Here is a 16,402-nt window from a genome sequence, read left to right on the forward strand (position 1 = left end):
AAAAGATATGTTTGCAATCCCAATTGAAGATTTTCTTAATTATATTTATTTTGTTTTCTTATTTATGTTAGAGATAATAAAAATCAAAAGAAACAAAAATCATCTAGAACTTAATTTTTTTTAATAACTTTTTAAGAGTTGTCATTGTTCTTCAAAGCAAGACCAACTTTAACTCCACACGTCTTATTTTCTCTTGTCTTCTTTGATGTAGCCAAAAGGGAATTGGGGCATGGTCCCTCTCTCACCTCTACCTTGCTTTCCTTTCATGGAAATACCTTCAAAACATAATTGAACCTTTTAAATATTATTGAGATCTAGAGAACAAAACAACTGGTTAAATCAAATTCAAATCTAGTTAAAGAAGAAAAAGACTTCTGCTAGTCCTATTAGTGAAGTTGACTTGGACCAATCTACAAATTGAGCCAATGAATAAGGTAGCCAACCAAATCACTCAAGACATGGAGAATTTTCTCTCCTTCAATTGACAAGGAGGAAGGGCTACACTCCTCTTAGTCGGCATCGACAAGAACGGAACGTAGATAAGGATGAAGAGGATGAAGACATCGACTCTCTTTCCACCATGGGATGAGAGGGAGCCACCCCTACTGAGACCGACTTTGGTTTTTTTTAATTTATTTAATATTTTAAATTAATTTTACCATTTTTTTATTCATATAAAATACAAAGGGTGTGTTTGTGACAATAGGAAAGCATAGAATAGCATTTGTTCCTTGTTTTAGGGCGATTTTTTTTCTTTTTTAATTATTCTTGATTCCTTTCACCTTTAAAAATATTAAAATGATAGAAAAAATAGTTTACTATTGCTCTAATAGACTACAAGAAAAATAAACCTTATTTTTTATTATTTATAAAATTTATTTTATTTAATATAAATAATAATTATTTTTTCTATTATTTCTATAACAACACAAACACAAGAAAACAAGTTAAAATGGAATTTTCAATAAAAAATAATAAAAAAGAAAATAACTTTCTTTCATTTTATTTTCCTATGGGGGCACTAATGGGCCTTAATTAATGAAATAAATTACTCTTTGTTTTCCCACCTGCTCAAAGAGGGTGACCCTAGTAGGAAACACGTGTCATGTCCGAATCTGAAGCTTCGCTTATATTAACCATTATTTGAGCGCAGATCGTCCGATCTGGTCGGTCTACGTCAGCGATGACCAAACACGTAAACCGGATTAAGCACGGCTGACGTGGTCGTGGCCTGGCTGCATGTGGGGTCCACGCACTGGGGCCTTCTCGAAGGCTTAAAGCCTCTTGTCAGCACTCAGCCGCAACATCGTCTCCCACTCGAGGTGCACGCACCTCTCTGTTCGCCGTTCTCCCTTCTCCTCCTCTTCGGTTACCGGAATCCCTCATTCCGTAGCGCTCCGTAGATTCTTTCGTCTGTCCACTCTTCAAGTCCGAGGTAATTCCAGTTTCCTCCGTTAATGATGACGTTATTCTTTTCATTTTTAATGTACTTGTTGTTTTTTGTGTTGCTCGTTTGGTTTGAAGTTTCGGTTCTTGAATTTTCGCTGCGTTTGGAGCTCTTAGTTTTACGGACTCCGAGTGAAGCCGTGGTGTTGTGTAGTCTACGCAGTGATGTTGTTATCTGGAGTTCGATGTTTTCTGATCTGCGCAGTGTGCTGGAGTTGATTTCAAAGTCTAGAGTTATGTTGTTTTCGAATTCTATGATGATTTTAGTTGAAGATCAATCGTTCCTTCAATGCTGCGACAAGAAATGACTATGTGAAGAGGCGGAACCTTCTTTTGCTTCTATTAGTGGTTTCAGCGATTTTATTTTATTTTTTGTATTGTTTTGTTTTCCAAGTTTTTTTTGTACGGAGCGGAGTTTGTGGGAAGCAGATTTAAGTTCGTAGTCCTGTACATGTTTGTGTATGATCTCCGTTGGAGAGTTTATTTCGAGAGGTGTATTTGCGGTTCCTTTACCATTGAGCTTCATTTCATTTATCTTCTAGCTGGTGTTCATTTCATCTATGATTTATCTGGTGGTTTCTGTTCGTTGTTTTTGCAACATGTCAATTGCACGACCTGATATATCTAATTTCAGGATATGGCATATTTGAATTGGCTCTACTGTAGTTTATTAGATTTTCTATATCGTTATACTAACTACACATTCTGTGTTGATTTTTTAAAAGGAAATTTAGGAAACACTAGCATCCATATATGATTTAGGACATGGTCTTCAAATGAGATTTAATAGATCATGAACTTGTAATATGAAAATTTCTTGGACACGTTTCTACTAAACCAAGGGCTATGGCTGAAGCTAGGACTGTTCAAATGGGAAGTACTGCTAGGTTTGATAAAAGAACTAGAAATAGTTCTAGAAACAGGGGATCTGATGATTTTGGCTAGTGCTAATGAAAGAGGCTCACCAACTAGGTACAAACGGAATCTTATGAAACTATGCAGGGACTGTCTGAAAGATTCAGGACTTTGAAGAAAAAATGAAATAGGACAACTAGAGGAAATTTCTCAAGCTAATTTAAAATGTGTTACACACTGTTGCCTAGGGTTTGATGCAGTTACACTGCCAACCCTCAAGAGTCTCACTTGAAGAACACCCCATTTTTGTTAGTTTCCAAATGAGTTATAAAGTAGAAAGGAAAACTTTACTTCTGATTCTAGACTCTACTTATAAGTTGATTAATTAACTCTTAGATCTATGGTCTTGAGTCTCCTTTAGTTTCACCAGGGTACATTAAAAAACATTGCATGTAAGAACCACCTTTTTTCTTTTTCCCTTTTTGGAGGATAGCTTTGCTAATTTTCGTGTGAATATTTTTTTCTGTTTTATCTCAATTATTTTGAACTAATTATTGTTGTTGATGCCAATTCCTTTCATAGGGTTACACGATGGCACTCATTTCTCAGACTATGCCTTCATATTGCATGTATTCAGAGATACCACAATATAAGTATGAACAAAATGCAACTTTAAAAATGTCGAGTACTGTGGAATGTAATGCTCTTTTAAGGAATAAATCATTCAGGAGAGAAAGCACTGTAGCTCTTTCGTCCTCAAGAAGCAAAAGAGTGCAGCGTATGGTTGTTGCTGCTAGTCCTCCCACAGAAGATGCTGTGGTTGCAGTGGAGCCCTTGACAAAGGAGGATCTTGTGGGATACCTGGCATCTGGTTGCAAGCCCAAAGACAAGTGGAGGTACACATATGCTTGATTTAATGGAACAGGTTTTTAGTTATAAGGTATATCTTGTCTGTATCCATTTGTGAGCACTATGGTTAACAATAGGATCAGACACGACTTTTCTTGTAATTATTGTTATCATCATCAAACATATGCTGGACTGACTGCCTGATATTATTTACTGCAAAATTGAAGATAACCATAAAATTCTCTGAATGCAAAATCGTGTATTTAATTGCTATGATATCTCTAGCCTTTTCATCCACAGGGTTGTCCTGGAACACTTTTAATTTCCCTCCAGTTGTTTATTTTTTGGCTGACTGTTTCTGTTTATGGGTCCCATCATCTGTGATAGCTTGGTTCTTCTGTGTCTTTTTTGTTGCCTTTCCAGAACTTGATTATTTAATTCCGTTTTGGCAGGATAGGTACTGAACATGAAAAATTTGGATTTGAACTTGAAACTTTGCGTCCCGTTAGATATGAACTAATTGCTGAATTGCTTAATGGCCTTGCTGAGAGATTTGATTGGGATAGAATAATGGAGGGAGAATATATTATTGGGCTCAAGCAGGTGACATATGTCTTCTTGTTGGTATTATTGTTTTCAGACTATGATTAGTTTACTAAGACCTGAGCTTTGATTGACTTAGTAAAAAAATATGTCTTGTCAGAAGCTCTCAAATATTTGGGTTTAAACTACTGGATTGTCCTACCGATAGCAATAAGATTTTCAGGCCTACTCTTTGTGATTAATAGATTAATCCGCACCAGTCAAGCTTAATTTATTTGATATTCTTATTAAACTCAATGATCTTGAATGTCTTTATGATGCAACATGGCTGGTTTTTTAAGGACAATTAAGTGGCAAAGTACCACCATTTGCATCTTTATGGTAATAAAAATGGGCATGCAGGGTTAGAATTGTAGTCCTTTTGATTGCTGTCCTGCTGCACCTCCTACTATTCCAAATTTTTTTAAGATGTTCTATTATCTAGTTACTGTATTCTTCCTCAAGTCGAAGTGTTCAAGAGTGGTTCCTCGTCCTCTATCGAACATACTTAGCTGATGTGTATAATGCTCAAACAGGGGAATCAAAACATTTCATTGGAGCCCGGTGGCCAGTTTGAGCTAAGTGGTGCACCACTAGAAACTGTGCACCAAACTTGTGCTGAAGTTAATTCACATCTTTACCAGGTCATTCCCTTATCTTGATTTAAATATGCTAATGCTACACTTCAGGTTATGTGCATAGCTTTGTTGACTCATTGGTTTTATATTACGACTCCTTGTGCTAACTGGGTGATAGTTTGCTCTTACTGACTGTTTCTGTTGGTACTTGAACAGGTTAAAGCTGTAGCAGAAGATATTGGGATTGGTTTCTTAGGAGTGGGTTTTCAGCCAAAGTGGGAACTGAAAGATATACCAATAATGCCCAAGGTACTTGTGAGCTCTCTGTGCAGCTTTGAGTTATTCATGCTTACTCTCTAGCTTTAATCTGAAAGTTCATGTTTACTGTAGAAATTCTTCATTCACATTTTTATATTGCTATTTTTATTGATTCCCTGGTATTCTGGAACAGGGAAGATATGATATTATGAGAAGATACATGCCAAAAGTTGGTTCTTTAGGACTAGACATGATGTTCCGGACTTGTACTGTTCAGGTTGGTTGTTGACATGGATTTGGAAACATGATCACAGGTCAAGCAGCAAACAACTGTAAAAAGTTTTTCACTTGTGATAGGTTAATCTTGACTTCAGTTCTGAAGCAGACATGATCAGGAAATTCCGAGCTAGCCTTGCATTGCAGCCTGTAAGAAGCTTTTCTGCAAGCAAACTTGATCTGGTGCCTTTACTTTCTTTGTTTTCTCACCATTTAGAATATGAAACAGATAGCAACTGCTTTGTTTGCAAACTCACCTTTCAAAGAAGGAAAACCAAATGGATACCTCAGCATGAGAAGGTTTTTCTTCTTAGTTTATTACTTTTTGTGTTGATGAGTTGCTCTTGATTTATGTTAGGTATTCATCCATTTTTTGTCATTTTGTTTTGAAAGTACAGCCATATTTGGATAGACACTGATAACAATCGTACTGGGATGCTTCCTTTTGTTTTTGATGACTCATTTGGGTGTGCTCTCTCTCCCACTCTCTTAGCATCTGTTAAAAATCTCTTTCTGCCTTTGGCTAATTGAGGCTGCCCTTTTTTCTGTAATGCAGATTTGAACAGTATGTGGACTATGCTCTGGACGTTCCAATGTATTTTGTTTATCGAAATAAGAAGTATATTGACTGTTCGGGCATGTCCTTCAGGGTTATTATCTTTTCCCAAGTGCTTTTCACTTCATGCTGTCTTCCTGTTTGAGCCTCTTCTCTTCAGTCTCAATCCAGTTAATTTTGTTCTTTCACCTACATTTCATATACTTGAGTTCGTTCTCTATATAACCAAAATTTTGGGTAATAATAGTGATAACAGACGTCTTTGCAGGATTTTATGCATGGGAAGCTTCCCCAAATTCCTGGGGAGTTGCCAACACTATATGATTGGGAGAATCATCTTACAACAATTTTTCCTGAGGTTATATCATTGGTTTTAAGTGTTTGTTCTGTATGTACTTGTCATTTGCGACAAATGCAAGTACTAAACTGTCATTTTGCCTGATAGGTTCGACTGAAGAGGTACTTGGAAATGAGGGGTGCAGATGGAGGACCATGGAGAAGAATATGTGCTTTGCCTGCTTTTTGGGTATGTCAAGTTCTGATGCAGTTCTGTTGTGAATCTCAGCTACCATATGCACTGTATCTGACATTATGAATTTCTATCGCATAATATTATGGGACCTGGTTTAATTCTTTTTCGCAGGTAGGTTTATTATATGATGAGGTTTCCTTGCAAAGTGTTTTAGATTTAACTAGTGATTGGACTCCAGAAGAAAGGCAGATGTTGAGGACTAAGGTAGCATATATTCTGCTTAAACCTGTTCACACAATTTTGCTTTTGCTTGTTACTTCTGGTTGTTAACATGCGTTTCGATTCATAAACTCCCAATAAAAAATGGGCTTCTGAAATCATGTTAGGGAAAGCTGGTAACCGAAATCAAGATAAATAATGAATGGGTTATCCATGAAAGACTATGCACGCCTGGAACTGCTAAAAGCATCTCTTTGAATTCTACTTTCAAGTAATCTACTCTGAAACAGAAACCGTATTTCGACAGGTACCATTAACTGGCCTGAAAACCCCGTTTAGAGATGGATTGCTAAGACATGTGGCTGAAGAGGTCTTGAGGTTTGCTCAGGTAATTTGAACAATCGCATGGTCCTCTCACTTTCTCCCACAATCACCTTGTATCTATGACATTTTGCAGGAAGGATTAGAAAGAAGAGGCTACAAGGAAACTGGGTTTCTGAAAGAAGTGGCTGAGGTAGTTAAAACAGGTAAATGCTAAAGCCACAGCTGCTTCTCACTTCTGAATCGAGTAAACATGTGAAGTTCTTTACTGGGCGGCTCTAACCATGCAATTTGTCTTGTTGCAGGCGTGACACCTGCTGAAAGGCTTCTAGATTTGTACCATGGAAAATGGGGCGGAAATGTTGATCCTGTTTTCGAGGAGCTACTCTATTGAGATTGAATGTACCCAGGCTATTTTCGAAATAATGTGGATCCACTTCTTCCAAGAGTACACTCTACTATATTGAACATTTTTCTTATAATTGTCTAATTTGATCATTGAAAATTAATTTGTTGGTTCCATAGAAAAATTGAGTCTTAAAACCAAATTTAAACTTCAAAATAAATCAAAAGAAAGGAGTGGAAAATCAAAACTTGATCCCAATTCAGGAAAAAAGAAAAGAGCTTAATGCGCATCCAGGGAATCGAACCCTGGTCAGTACCGTGGGAGGGTACTATGATACCACTACACCAGATGCGCTTGATGACCAAAGGTTCTGTTTTTTATTATACTTGATGACTTAAACACCTGATATAACGGCGTGAAGTGCTGCCACTGCTTCCCGTGACAACTCAACTCCGACCTCCGGTCCCCATCCCCCGCTTCCACTTCTTCATGGTCGGCTTCGCCCACTTCACGTCCCGCAGCTTCAAGACCTACAGCGCCCTCACCATACCCGAAATCATCCAACAAATGTCGGACACCATGAACATGATGTGCGCAGCCGACCCCCGCCACAGCCGCTACCTAGCCGCCTCCGCCATCTTCCGTGGCTGCATGAGCACCAAAGAGGTCGACGAGCAGATGGTCAACGTCCAGAACAAGAACTCCTCCAACTTCGTGGAGCGGATACCCAACAACGTCAAGCCCCGCGTCTGTGACGTGCTCCCCACGGGGCTCCCCCTCTCGGCCACCTTCATGGGGAACTCCACTTCGATACAGGAGATGTTCAGGCGGGTGTCGGAGCAGTTCGCGGTGATGTTCCGGAGGAAGGCGTTCTTGCATCGGTACACGGGGGAGGGGAAGCGATGCAGGCGAGACTCGGATGCGACGCTGACGGGACACGGGCAGGACGTAGGGGTGACTCGGACGCGACGCGGCGGGAAGTCCTCCCTTTACTCCTAAGGGACACCGGTTTAATCTATTGCCTTATTCTCAACAATTCAAGGCAATTAGGGGGAAATAAATTATTTTAACATATATCTACTGAAATTTTACACATTTGACGGTCCTGAAATACGGATGCGACCGTTAGTCTCTTTCGAGTTCCATGCAAACACTCCTGGGAGCCAACCGCTCTTTTCTCCTCCGAGCTCCTCTTTTTTTCTCATTCTCTTCCTCAAGACGATTCTCAGATATTTCTTCCTCTGTAAACTTTCAGAGTGCTCTTCTCCTCCACCTGGATGTAATAAAAAACGGACTCCAACCCGACTGCTCCGTTGCCACTGATCTTCTTCTTGTTTACTTTTCCAATGGGCAGGTCTCCATAGGCCTCTCATTGTTCAAATTCTTCTTCAGAAACAAAACCCAGTTGCTTAACTACCGAATTAAAGAGCTGTCAGTCTCTGGGCTGGACAATCAAGTTATTGATCTTTACCATCTTCTTCATCTTACGAACGGCAAGCCCGACAATTATACTTTTCCTCATGTCCTGAAGGCCTGTGCGAGACTGTCTGCCATTGAAGAAGGTGAAATTATTCATGCACAAATTCTTAAGCTTGGATTTGAGTTTAATGTTGTTGTTGCAAATTCCCTCGTTGATATGTATTCTAGATGCGGGTCTTTAATATCTGCCCGTCTTATTTTTGATAAGATGCCTGAGAGGAACATGGTTTCCTGGAATTCAATAATTTCAGGTTATGGATTTAATGGTTATTTCGGTATAGCATTGGAGCTCTGTAATTTAATGAGAGATGAAGGATTGAGATTAGATCACGTAGGTTTGAAGATTGTTCTACCCCTTTGTGGTCAACTAGGGGAACTCAAGCTTGGTAAATCTGTTCATGCCAACATAGTAACTTCGGGCTTGGGTCAGGATACAGTTTTAGTAACTGCAGTAGTGGACATGTTTGCCAAGTGTGGCGAATTAAGTCTGGCTAAGAAACTATTTTATTGCCTTCCGTGCAAAGATGTGGTGGCTTGGAATGCAATGCTTAGTGGGTATGCACTAAATGGAGATCTGCAGATGGTGCTGAAATTATTCCATAGCATGCAGATTCATGGTGTAAAGCCTAGTTTTGTTTCTGTGCTAATCACCCTGCAGGCTTGTGCGGATTTATCAATTCTGGCTTCAGGAGAAGTGATTCATGGATACATCATAAAACTTGGTCTTAATTTAGATTTATCTGTGAACACTCTGTTGGTAGATATGTATTGCAAATGCGGAAAACTGATTGCAGCTGCTTGGATTTTAAATGGGATTTCTATTGGAAGTGTGAACTTATGGAGTTCTGTCATACATGGTCTTGGCATGCATGGGTATGGAGAAGCTGCTCTCATGGGTTTCTTCCAAATGCTGAAGAGAGGAGTGGTACCAGATGAAATCTGTTTCCTTGTAACCTTGTCTTCTTGCAGTCATGCAGGATTAGTAAAGCAAGGGCTGGGACTTTTCATTTATATGGTTAACCAATATGGGATTCAACCAAGAATGGAGCACTATGTGGCCATGGTTGATTTGTATGGACGAGCAGGACTTATCAGTGACGCATTTGAGTTCATACGTCGGATGCCCGTCGAACCAGATATCAGTGTTTGGGGAGCATTTTTTGGTGCTTGTAGAATTCACAGCGAGCTTGAGATAGGTCAAGAGTTTGGGGAGAGGCTGGTTGAGTTGGTTCCTAGAACAGCAGGGTACTACAAGCTTCTATTGAGCTTTTATGCTGAGAATGGCAATTGGCATGATGTGGAAGTGATCAGAAGACTGATCGAAGAGAAGAAACTGGGGAAGAACTCAGGATGCAGCTTGATTGAAATGAATGGTTAAAAAGTGGTAGAGCTATTGAGGGTTCATATGCGGGTTTGCAAGAAATGAGCACCAGTTGGCTTCAGTGCATCTGCTGTCTCCTGAGCCAGAAGTAAGAAAGTCATAGCCTGGGCAAATCTAGGGAAGATAGCTGAGCTTCTTTAAGCTCTACATCATCATTAATGGTGTTTGCTCTCTCCTGCCAGTCCTTCCCTGGGGTTGGCATTGGTTGCTAAAGCTTTCAGTGTTAGACTCGGTGAGAACTACTACTATTTTGGTAAAGGAGGAGCATCGCCAAGCCTTGTCTACACAAAATGAAGCAGCAAAAGTAGCTTTCTCATCCTGTGCTGCCATCCCCACTTATGGACCCTCACGAGTGACAGTCACCTGCATTTTGCTGGCAGCTGCTTACCTTTGAAAACATCTGTAGTCAATGCGAAATGTAAATCATTGTCTACCTCCTCAATGGTAGGCATAAATCAGAACTCTTCTTCATATATTCCTTTTTCCCTTACTAATAACAGATATGGACAAAGTTGTTTTCTCTATATAAATCTTGTCAGGATACAAAGAATGAGGCAACGGTAACGGTTCAGCTTGATGGGTTTCAATTGATGATGAAGAAGCTAATCGAAATGGGGCTTATTTACAAGATTTCCTCTTCTAAATTACCTAAATGATTGTTTTCTATGAAAGAGTTTATTCTACTTGTACAAGTGATGTTCGATGTAACCTAAACCCGTCCAATGGGTGAGAATGGTGGGTCTAGTGCAAAAGAAGGTGGAATTTCTTCTGCCTTCTTCATAGCTTTTCTCTTTTCTTCTTCTACCAATGCTTCAATAAAGAGTCTCACTTCCTCTTCAAGAAGAACCTTGAGTGAATTGCACTGCAGCCTCTGCCTGGTTTTCTCTTGTCGAATCGCTGTTGAAACCTCCTGGCTGTGCAAAAGCGCCACACAGATTGAGAAGGCTTGCAAAGAAGATAGTTGGGCATGAAAATCAACAGAATACTGTCCTTCAGCAATTACTGTTATGACTAATGCAGGTATCTTCTCTTTGGTTCCCTACGAGAAAGAAAAGAAACATAAGATCGTACGATAATCTTGTAAACGCATGCAACTTGTAGAACGCAACAATTTTATACACCACGACGGGGCATTGTTTGATAAAAAGTCAGACAAATCTGTTGCCATGAAATTTTGGGCCTCCAGATCGATAGCCGCACGGATGGTTTTAGATACATGTACCGGCAAATTGGACCTCACAATTGATCTAACCAGTTAACTCTTTAATAGAAGGTCAAGTGTCCAGAGGAAAGAAACCTCATATCAATCATATGCCTAAAAAAGCCAAGTCAGTAAGATTATTTTAGTTTAGTTTAGCTTATTAATGTTAAATAGCTTTCGTCTGGTGGGTTTTGGGCAATCTTTCAGAGAGGTGCCTCCAATTGTATAAACACCAAGCTGTTCATGATCATAGAAGAAATACCCATTCATCAACATTCTACATAAAGAGATAACCCCAGCCCAAGAAGAAAAAGCACATGATTAACTCCCTTAAGATTATAGTTGCAGCACTCAACAGATTCCACTCTGATGGAATTATCTAAATGGACTTTGGAACATACATGATCGGATCTCAAAATGTGTACACTGTTACATTAGATAGGAAGCATACCTGAAGAAAAAGTTCCAAGGGTTGTTGATTCTCCAAAACGGGGCAATCCATCAAATTTTCAACAGGACTGTCAAAAACCACTAGTGGGCAACCCATATCCCATCCACCACAATCACAGCCTCCACCAGATCTCCACCGGTCAAGTAATGGTGAGGATCCACACTTATCTGTGCTTGTTAACCCATGAGTCCCAACTGGAGTCACAACCTTCACTTTACCGGGACTTCTTTGGTCAGAAGTAAGAAAATCAACAGGTGTCTCTGCATTCAGCCCCACATTGCCTTTGTCACCTATCCTGTGTTTTGAGATGTGCCTTCCTTCGAAGGGGACCTGTGTCACTATAGCTGCAACCTCAAGATGAGGATGAAGATCTGTAGGAACCCATGGGTGAGGGGTAGAACCATTTGGTTCACAGTGATAACCATGCTGGCTTTCTTGAGATGAAATGCTTTTTCTAGCTTGTCCAACATCATATAATACAAACTCTGTAACTGTAGAGTTATCCAGTGACTCCCCATTTTTGATTTCTGAGCATAAATAACAGGATACCTGCATTTGGCCTACCATGAGACACTGTCTGTGTTTATCTTTAGCTCCCCATCCATTATTATCACTGTTTTTTCTATTGTAAGAGTGGAAGGTGTAGACCCAGTTACAAGCTTTATCAGTTCTCCATGTTTTTGCAGAAAGAACATCTTCTGGATTTTTCAGTGAAAATTCAAAAACTGGAACTCCATGGTTATGATCCAGTTTAAGCAGACCATGAAGATGAACTGGAGAAGTATGTGTCACCAAACTTGGGTTTTTATTGACTGAATATCCATCAAAAGCAGTCATTGGAGCTGTCTTAGAGAAGTCATGTAATAAGGATTTGCAAAGTGCCCTTGGTCTCCGGTTCTTGGGGGATTCATTATCACTGGACCCACCACCAAGTTTGGTAGAAGAGATGGCTGAGCTCTGCTGAGATTTCGATTTCTTAATTGGATCAAGGATCTTTCTAAATGGGCTGAATTGACCCTTTGTGTGGGGTTTAGACTGATCAATATCTGATTGACAGGGAGCATCAGGCACTCTTATTGCCTCAGATAAGGACTTTGGTAAAGTGAGAAATGGATACCTTTCTAAAAGGCAGTTACCATCATTTTCAGGAGTGGATGTTAGATCACGTTTTAACCTTGGCTTTTCCGCCAGATCTATTTGACCTGGCTCAGCAAGTGTTTTAGCAAAGCGACCCAGTGGATCCCCCTTTGAGTCCAAAATTATCTCCAAGAACCCTTCACACAAATCATCACTAACCACAAAATCATCACTCTTACACTGTTCTTGGGAGTGACAGAATGAGAGATCTAAAAAATTTGGAGAACCAGGTAGCACACTGTGGTCTGTGGATGCCAAATTCCGGTCTGCATTGAGAGATGCAAGCGGCAAGCGCTGCTGATAAGGGTTCACCTCACTTTTGCTAGGTGGTGCTAAAGAATCAATAATGGAGAAGGATCTGGAAATATCACTATTTCGAGAAGCTTTTATTTTCTTCTTCTCTTCTAGAAGTCCCATCTTTTGCATCTTCCTTACTGTTTCTGAGCTTTGATATATGGAACCCCTCTTCATATCTACAGGATCAGTAACTCTATCATGTTTTGCAGATAAACTTTTACAAGTGAGACTTGGAGTGTTGGTGAAATCTAATTCCATGAAGTCACTGTTGGCATCTTTTAAATGGTAGCTCCTGCATAATAGCTTTTCTTTTCTCTCCCTCTCTTTAATATTGGAATGAGAAATTTTGGGGCTTTGTCCACCTGTTTGAAAGCTTTTACACTCTACAGCTGAATCTAACCCCATCGATGAATGGCCTGCAAGAAAAGGAAATAAATTGGTCAGGTAACTGATAGCAACAACTAAAAAAAAAAAGGAAGAGAAACAGCAAATGGCTAATAAAAACAGCTTGAATATGTATATTCAGAAATGGAATCTGCATTCAAGCACAATATTATTCTAAATACTCTTGAAGACCTTCCAACAACTCAAAGTCCATTAGCTCCATACAAACATAGTTCTTCCAAATGGAATTAACCGAACTCTTTAACCTTACAGAATGGTCAAGCATAAGAACAAGCCGTGTTAAGAGATATCCAAGTACAACAATCTGAAGATATTTAACTTAGTAGGAAAACATAGATTAGTAAGTCACCTTAGCAATCAGTAGAAAGAAAACACTGCATCAGATTTCATAAATAAAAAACAGAAAGGCATAAAACGCCACGATTGGAAATATAAAGAGCTCAGACAGGACTACCAAGATGCAAGGCTTAATTGTCACGAGTCACTTTTCTGAGGACACTTGGCAGAAGCTACGGACTAGAGCAGGACTTAAGAGAGAGAAGACGATGAAGAAGAAGACAAAAAAAGGGTCCTTCTTAACAGAGACTACACCAAACATCAGCAAAAATGAGAAACCCAATTGAATGGACGAACGCCAGAAAGCAATTAAAATACATAACAATAAATTTGAAAAATTATGAAACGATCAGAAAATACTTGACAGTGAACTTAATACCGCCTTACTCAAATTAAATGCCTTGATATTATGTAACGACGATCAAACTTCACAATCCATCAACATAAACGACAATCAAGTCTCACAATCCGTGCAAATAAGGACGACGCCATAAAGGAAAAAAAGATAAGGATTTGCATTCACACGAAAACATAACGAGGAAAGACAGAAATTTAGGGGGAAATGCTAATTTCAAGTTCACCAAATTACTTCAAAACCATTTATAACCTTGAAGAAAATCAAGGGAAAAGAAAACTACGGCAAGGACACTGCTAAAGTAAGAAAGAACATTAAAAAAACAGAACAAAATCAACTAAAACAATCAAAATTAAAATAACGACGACACGAAATGCCAGTGACCCATTCATACCCAAAATCATCAAGGAAAGAAGTTTGCACAGGCCCTCAAAGGAAGACCTCCTCCTTGCTTTCACCAGTGACAAAGTAACCAAACTAAAGAGTTCCCCTAGTATCGAGGTAATCGATGAAATGTAATCAGAGAACAAAAGCGTGTCAGTTAAATGGCAAACTCGGATCAAAGTCCAGCAAAACACATTCCAACATCCAGCCACCCCAGCACCAAAAAAAAAAAAAACGCCCCACCTCTTCCACTCCCTTGGAAGTCCTATCCTCTACTAACGAACCACAAAAACAAAAACAACCATTTAGAAGACACCATCACGCTTCCTTGCATTTCAATCAAAACAACACAAGCTCCACCGAAAAAGCCATACCACCAGATCTAAAGTAGAAGAACGCGCATGAAACGAAAAACCCATTCTTCCTCATTCCTTCAAGCTCCAATCCCAGAATTCCCCACAACCCATTACAGAGGACCCACTGCACAAAAGCACCGATCTGCAACTCAGCACACGAAAGCAACAAAAAGGAGAAACAACGCACTTACTGAAACCAACTCTACCAGAACCCGCCCACGAAAACTCGCCAGCTGGAACGGAGCCTTCCGAAGTGAAGACAACGAAAGAAAGAGACCCCCGGAAGGAAAACGAGAGCACCAGAGAGAAAGAGAGACAAGAAGCTGACGGCGTCTGGTTTTGTCCGCTCAAAAGCGTAGGGAGTGATGATAGCTGATATCTCCCGAGTCCCCACCTCAAGGCTGCATTAATCTTTCCTTAGTTTCCCCCCATTAAGGTATGGCGAGGAATCTGCTGCAAACAAAATTACTAAAATACCCTGATATATTTTTATAATTTCTTTCTAGGATTAATTTGAAACTTAGATATAATCAAGGTTAGTGTATTGGTGTTTCCCAAAATTACCAAAATACTTTAAAATATTTGTTATAACCTTTTTAGGACTATATTTGACTATTTGAGACTTAGGTGTAACAAAATAAATTGAATTAGTGACAAATGTATCGATGATGTATAATTTTTTGACTCATCAAGTTGACTCGTTTTCAACTAGGCGAATCGATTAGTAGATCCAACCATCGAACCAACGAGTCCTCATCTAACATAGATTTTCATGTATCCGAGGTCGAGTTCGAGCTTATTTTAACTTTTTGTTTAATCTAATGACATATTAATACAATCTGATACATGATATATATCACCACCCACTTAAGAGGGAAATTAGTATTTTAATAAGGGCAGTTTAGTCATTTGGGAGGTTCATTTAAGTAAGAGAAAAGGGTTTGGATAGTGGGTGATGGAATAAGCCACCTATGCAAAGGTGGAGAGAGACATAGACCATTAATCCTTCCAACCCTTAAATGTCTCCTAACATTAGGTAATGTGGTCCACTTATGTGGTTTGGATAGTGGGTGATGGAATGAGCCACCTATGCAAAGGTGGAGAGAGACATAGACCATTAATCCTTCCAACCCTTAAATGTCTCCTAACATTAGGTAATGTGGTCCACTTATGTTCACCATATGTGGACCCAATTCACTAGACCAAATTTTTCTTTAGACACAACTTGCTTTCCCATTTTTTTTTAACTTAATTAATTTGTACCCATGAGTCTAGTTGACAAATGAGACACATAGAAATGGACCCCATCAAATTAAGTCTTAATACCATATTTGGGAACTAAGGAAGTTTTTTTAAGCTCTCCAGTTGTCCCAAATCTAATTCGATCGCAATTTTTTTATCCTAAATGGAAATTGCAAGACTTAATTTTATGTAAATTAAAATAAATATAAAACGATTAAGAAAACAAAAAATTATCGTAATAAAAATATGTATAATTTTACTAATGAAAAGTCAAATATATTTCTAGTAAATGCTCTTGTTAGATGGAGGAAGGTTGTATTTTCTTCTTTCTTTTGGCTTGTTTACATAATATATGGCCTAGTTGAAAAGTTAAATACAAAATTAAATTTTTGCTAGTAATTTAATGGGCCTAGGTGACACATGGCATTTGGTGCAGGACAGGGTGACTCATGGTAATGGTCTTATATATGGTGGCATTATTAACTATTTCCTTTCTTGCATGTTTCCTTAATTTGGTGAGGTTAACATTTTTTGGCAATCTATTAATTATTTTTTAAATAAAAAAATAAAAATAAAGAATTAAAACTTTTTTTTACTTCTAAAATAGAAAATCAATTTTT

General features: G+C 39.0%; 3 protein-coding genes and 1 non-coding gene across 4 annotated transcripts; 2 read left to right on the top strand and 2 right to left on the bottom strand.

Annotated features, from left to right (window-relative positions):
- The first annotated feature begins 1,350 nt into the window (after nucleotides 1-1,350).
- LOC137943890 (glutamate--cysteine ligase, chloroplastic-like) lies at nucleotides 1,351-6,891 on the top strand. Its single transcript, XM_068789312.1, has 16 exons — nucleotides 1,351-1,435; nucleotides 2,884-3,197; nucleotides 3,603-3,753; nucleotides 4,269-4,376; nucleotides 4,527-4,619; nucleotides 4,762-4,845; nucleotides 4,926-4,994; nucleotides 5,074-5,144; nucleotides 5,243-5,311; nucleotides 5,401-5,494; nucleotides 5,669-5,758; nucleotides 5,846-5,926; nucleotides 6,044-6,136; nucleotides 6,399-6,479; nucleotides 6,549-6,618; nucleotides 6,718-6,891. The coding sequence occupies exons 2-16, from the start codon at nucleotides 2,893-2,895 to the stop codon at nucleotides 6,804-6,806; spliced, it is 1,548 nt and encodes a 515-aa protein (XP_068645413.1). The 5' UTR covers nucleotides 1,351-1,435; nucleotides 2,884-2,892; the 3' UTR covers nucleotides 6,807-6,891.
- Nucleotides 6,892-7,041: 150 nt separating this feature from the next.
- TRNAG-CCC (transfer RNA glycine (anticodon CCC)) lies at nucleotides 7,042-7,112 on the bottom strand. The gene has a single exon. It is a non-coding gene; the product is annotated as a tRNA-Gly (tRNA).
- A 55-nt stretch (nucleotides 7,113-7,167) lies between these two features.
- Nucleotides 7,168-9,615, top strand: LOC137944508 (pentatricopeptide repeat-containing protein At1g06140, mitochondrial-like; the record flags this gene model as incomplete). The annotated part of the gene is given in 3 exon segments (XM_068790193.1): nucleotides 7,168-7,219; nucleotides 7,222-7,712; nucleotides 8,113-9,615. Coding segments are annotated over 3 exon segments (2,046 nt in total), but the record flags the coding sequence as incomplete, so codon positions are not given.
- A 506-nt stretch (nucleotides 9,616-10,121) lies between these two features.
- On the bottom strand, nucleotides 10,122-14,242 carry LOC137944346 (uncharacterized). Its single transcript, XM_068790004.1, has 3 exons — nucleotides 14,195-14,242; nucleotides 11,271-13,120; nucleotides 10,122-10,657 (listed from the first exon to the last, which is right to left on the bottom strand). The coding sequence occupies exons 1-3, from the start codon at nucleotides 14,202-14,204 to the stop codon at nucleotides 10,328-10,330; spliced, it is 2,190 nt and encodes a 729-aa protein (XP_068646105.1). The 5' UTR covers nucleotides 14,205-14,242; the 3' UTR covers nucleotides 10,122-10,327.
- Between the last annotated feature and the right edge of the window lie 2,160 nt (nucleotides 14,243-16,402).

The sequence above is a fragment of the Aristolochia californica genome, unplaced genomic scaffold (assembly GCF_029961685.1).
Source record: "Aristolochia californica isolate CCGP_79_NKW_82.1479 unplaced genomic scaffold, dmAriCali1.0.hap1 SCAF_11, whole genome shotgun sequence".
NCBI lineage: Eukaryota > Viridiplantae > Streptophyta > Magnoliopsida > Piperales > Aristolochiaceae > Aristolochia > Aristolochia californica.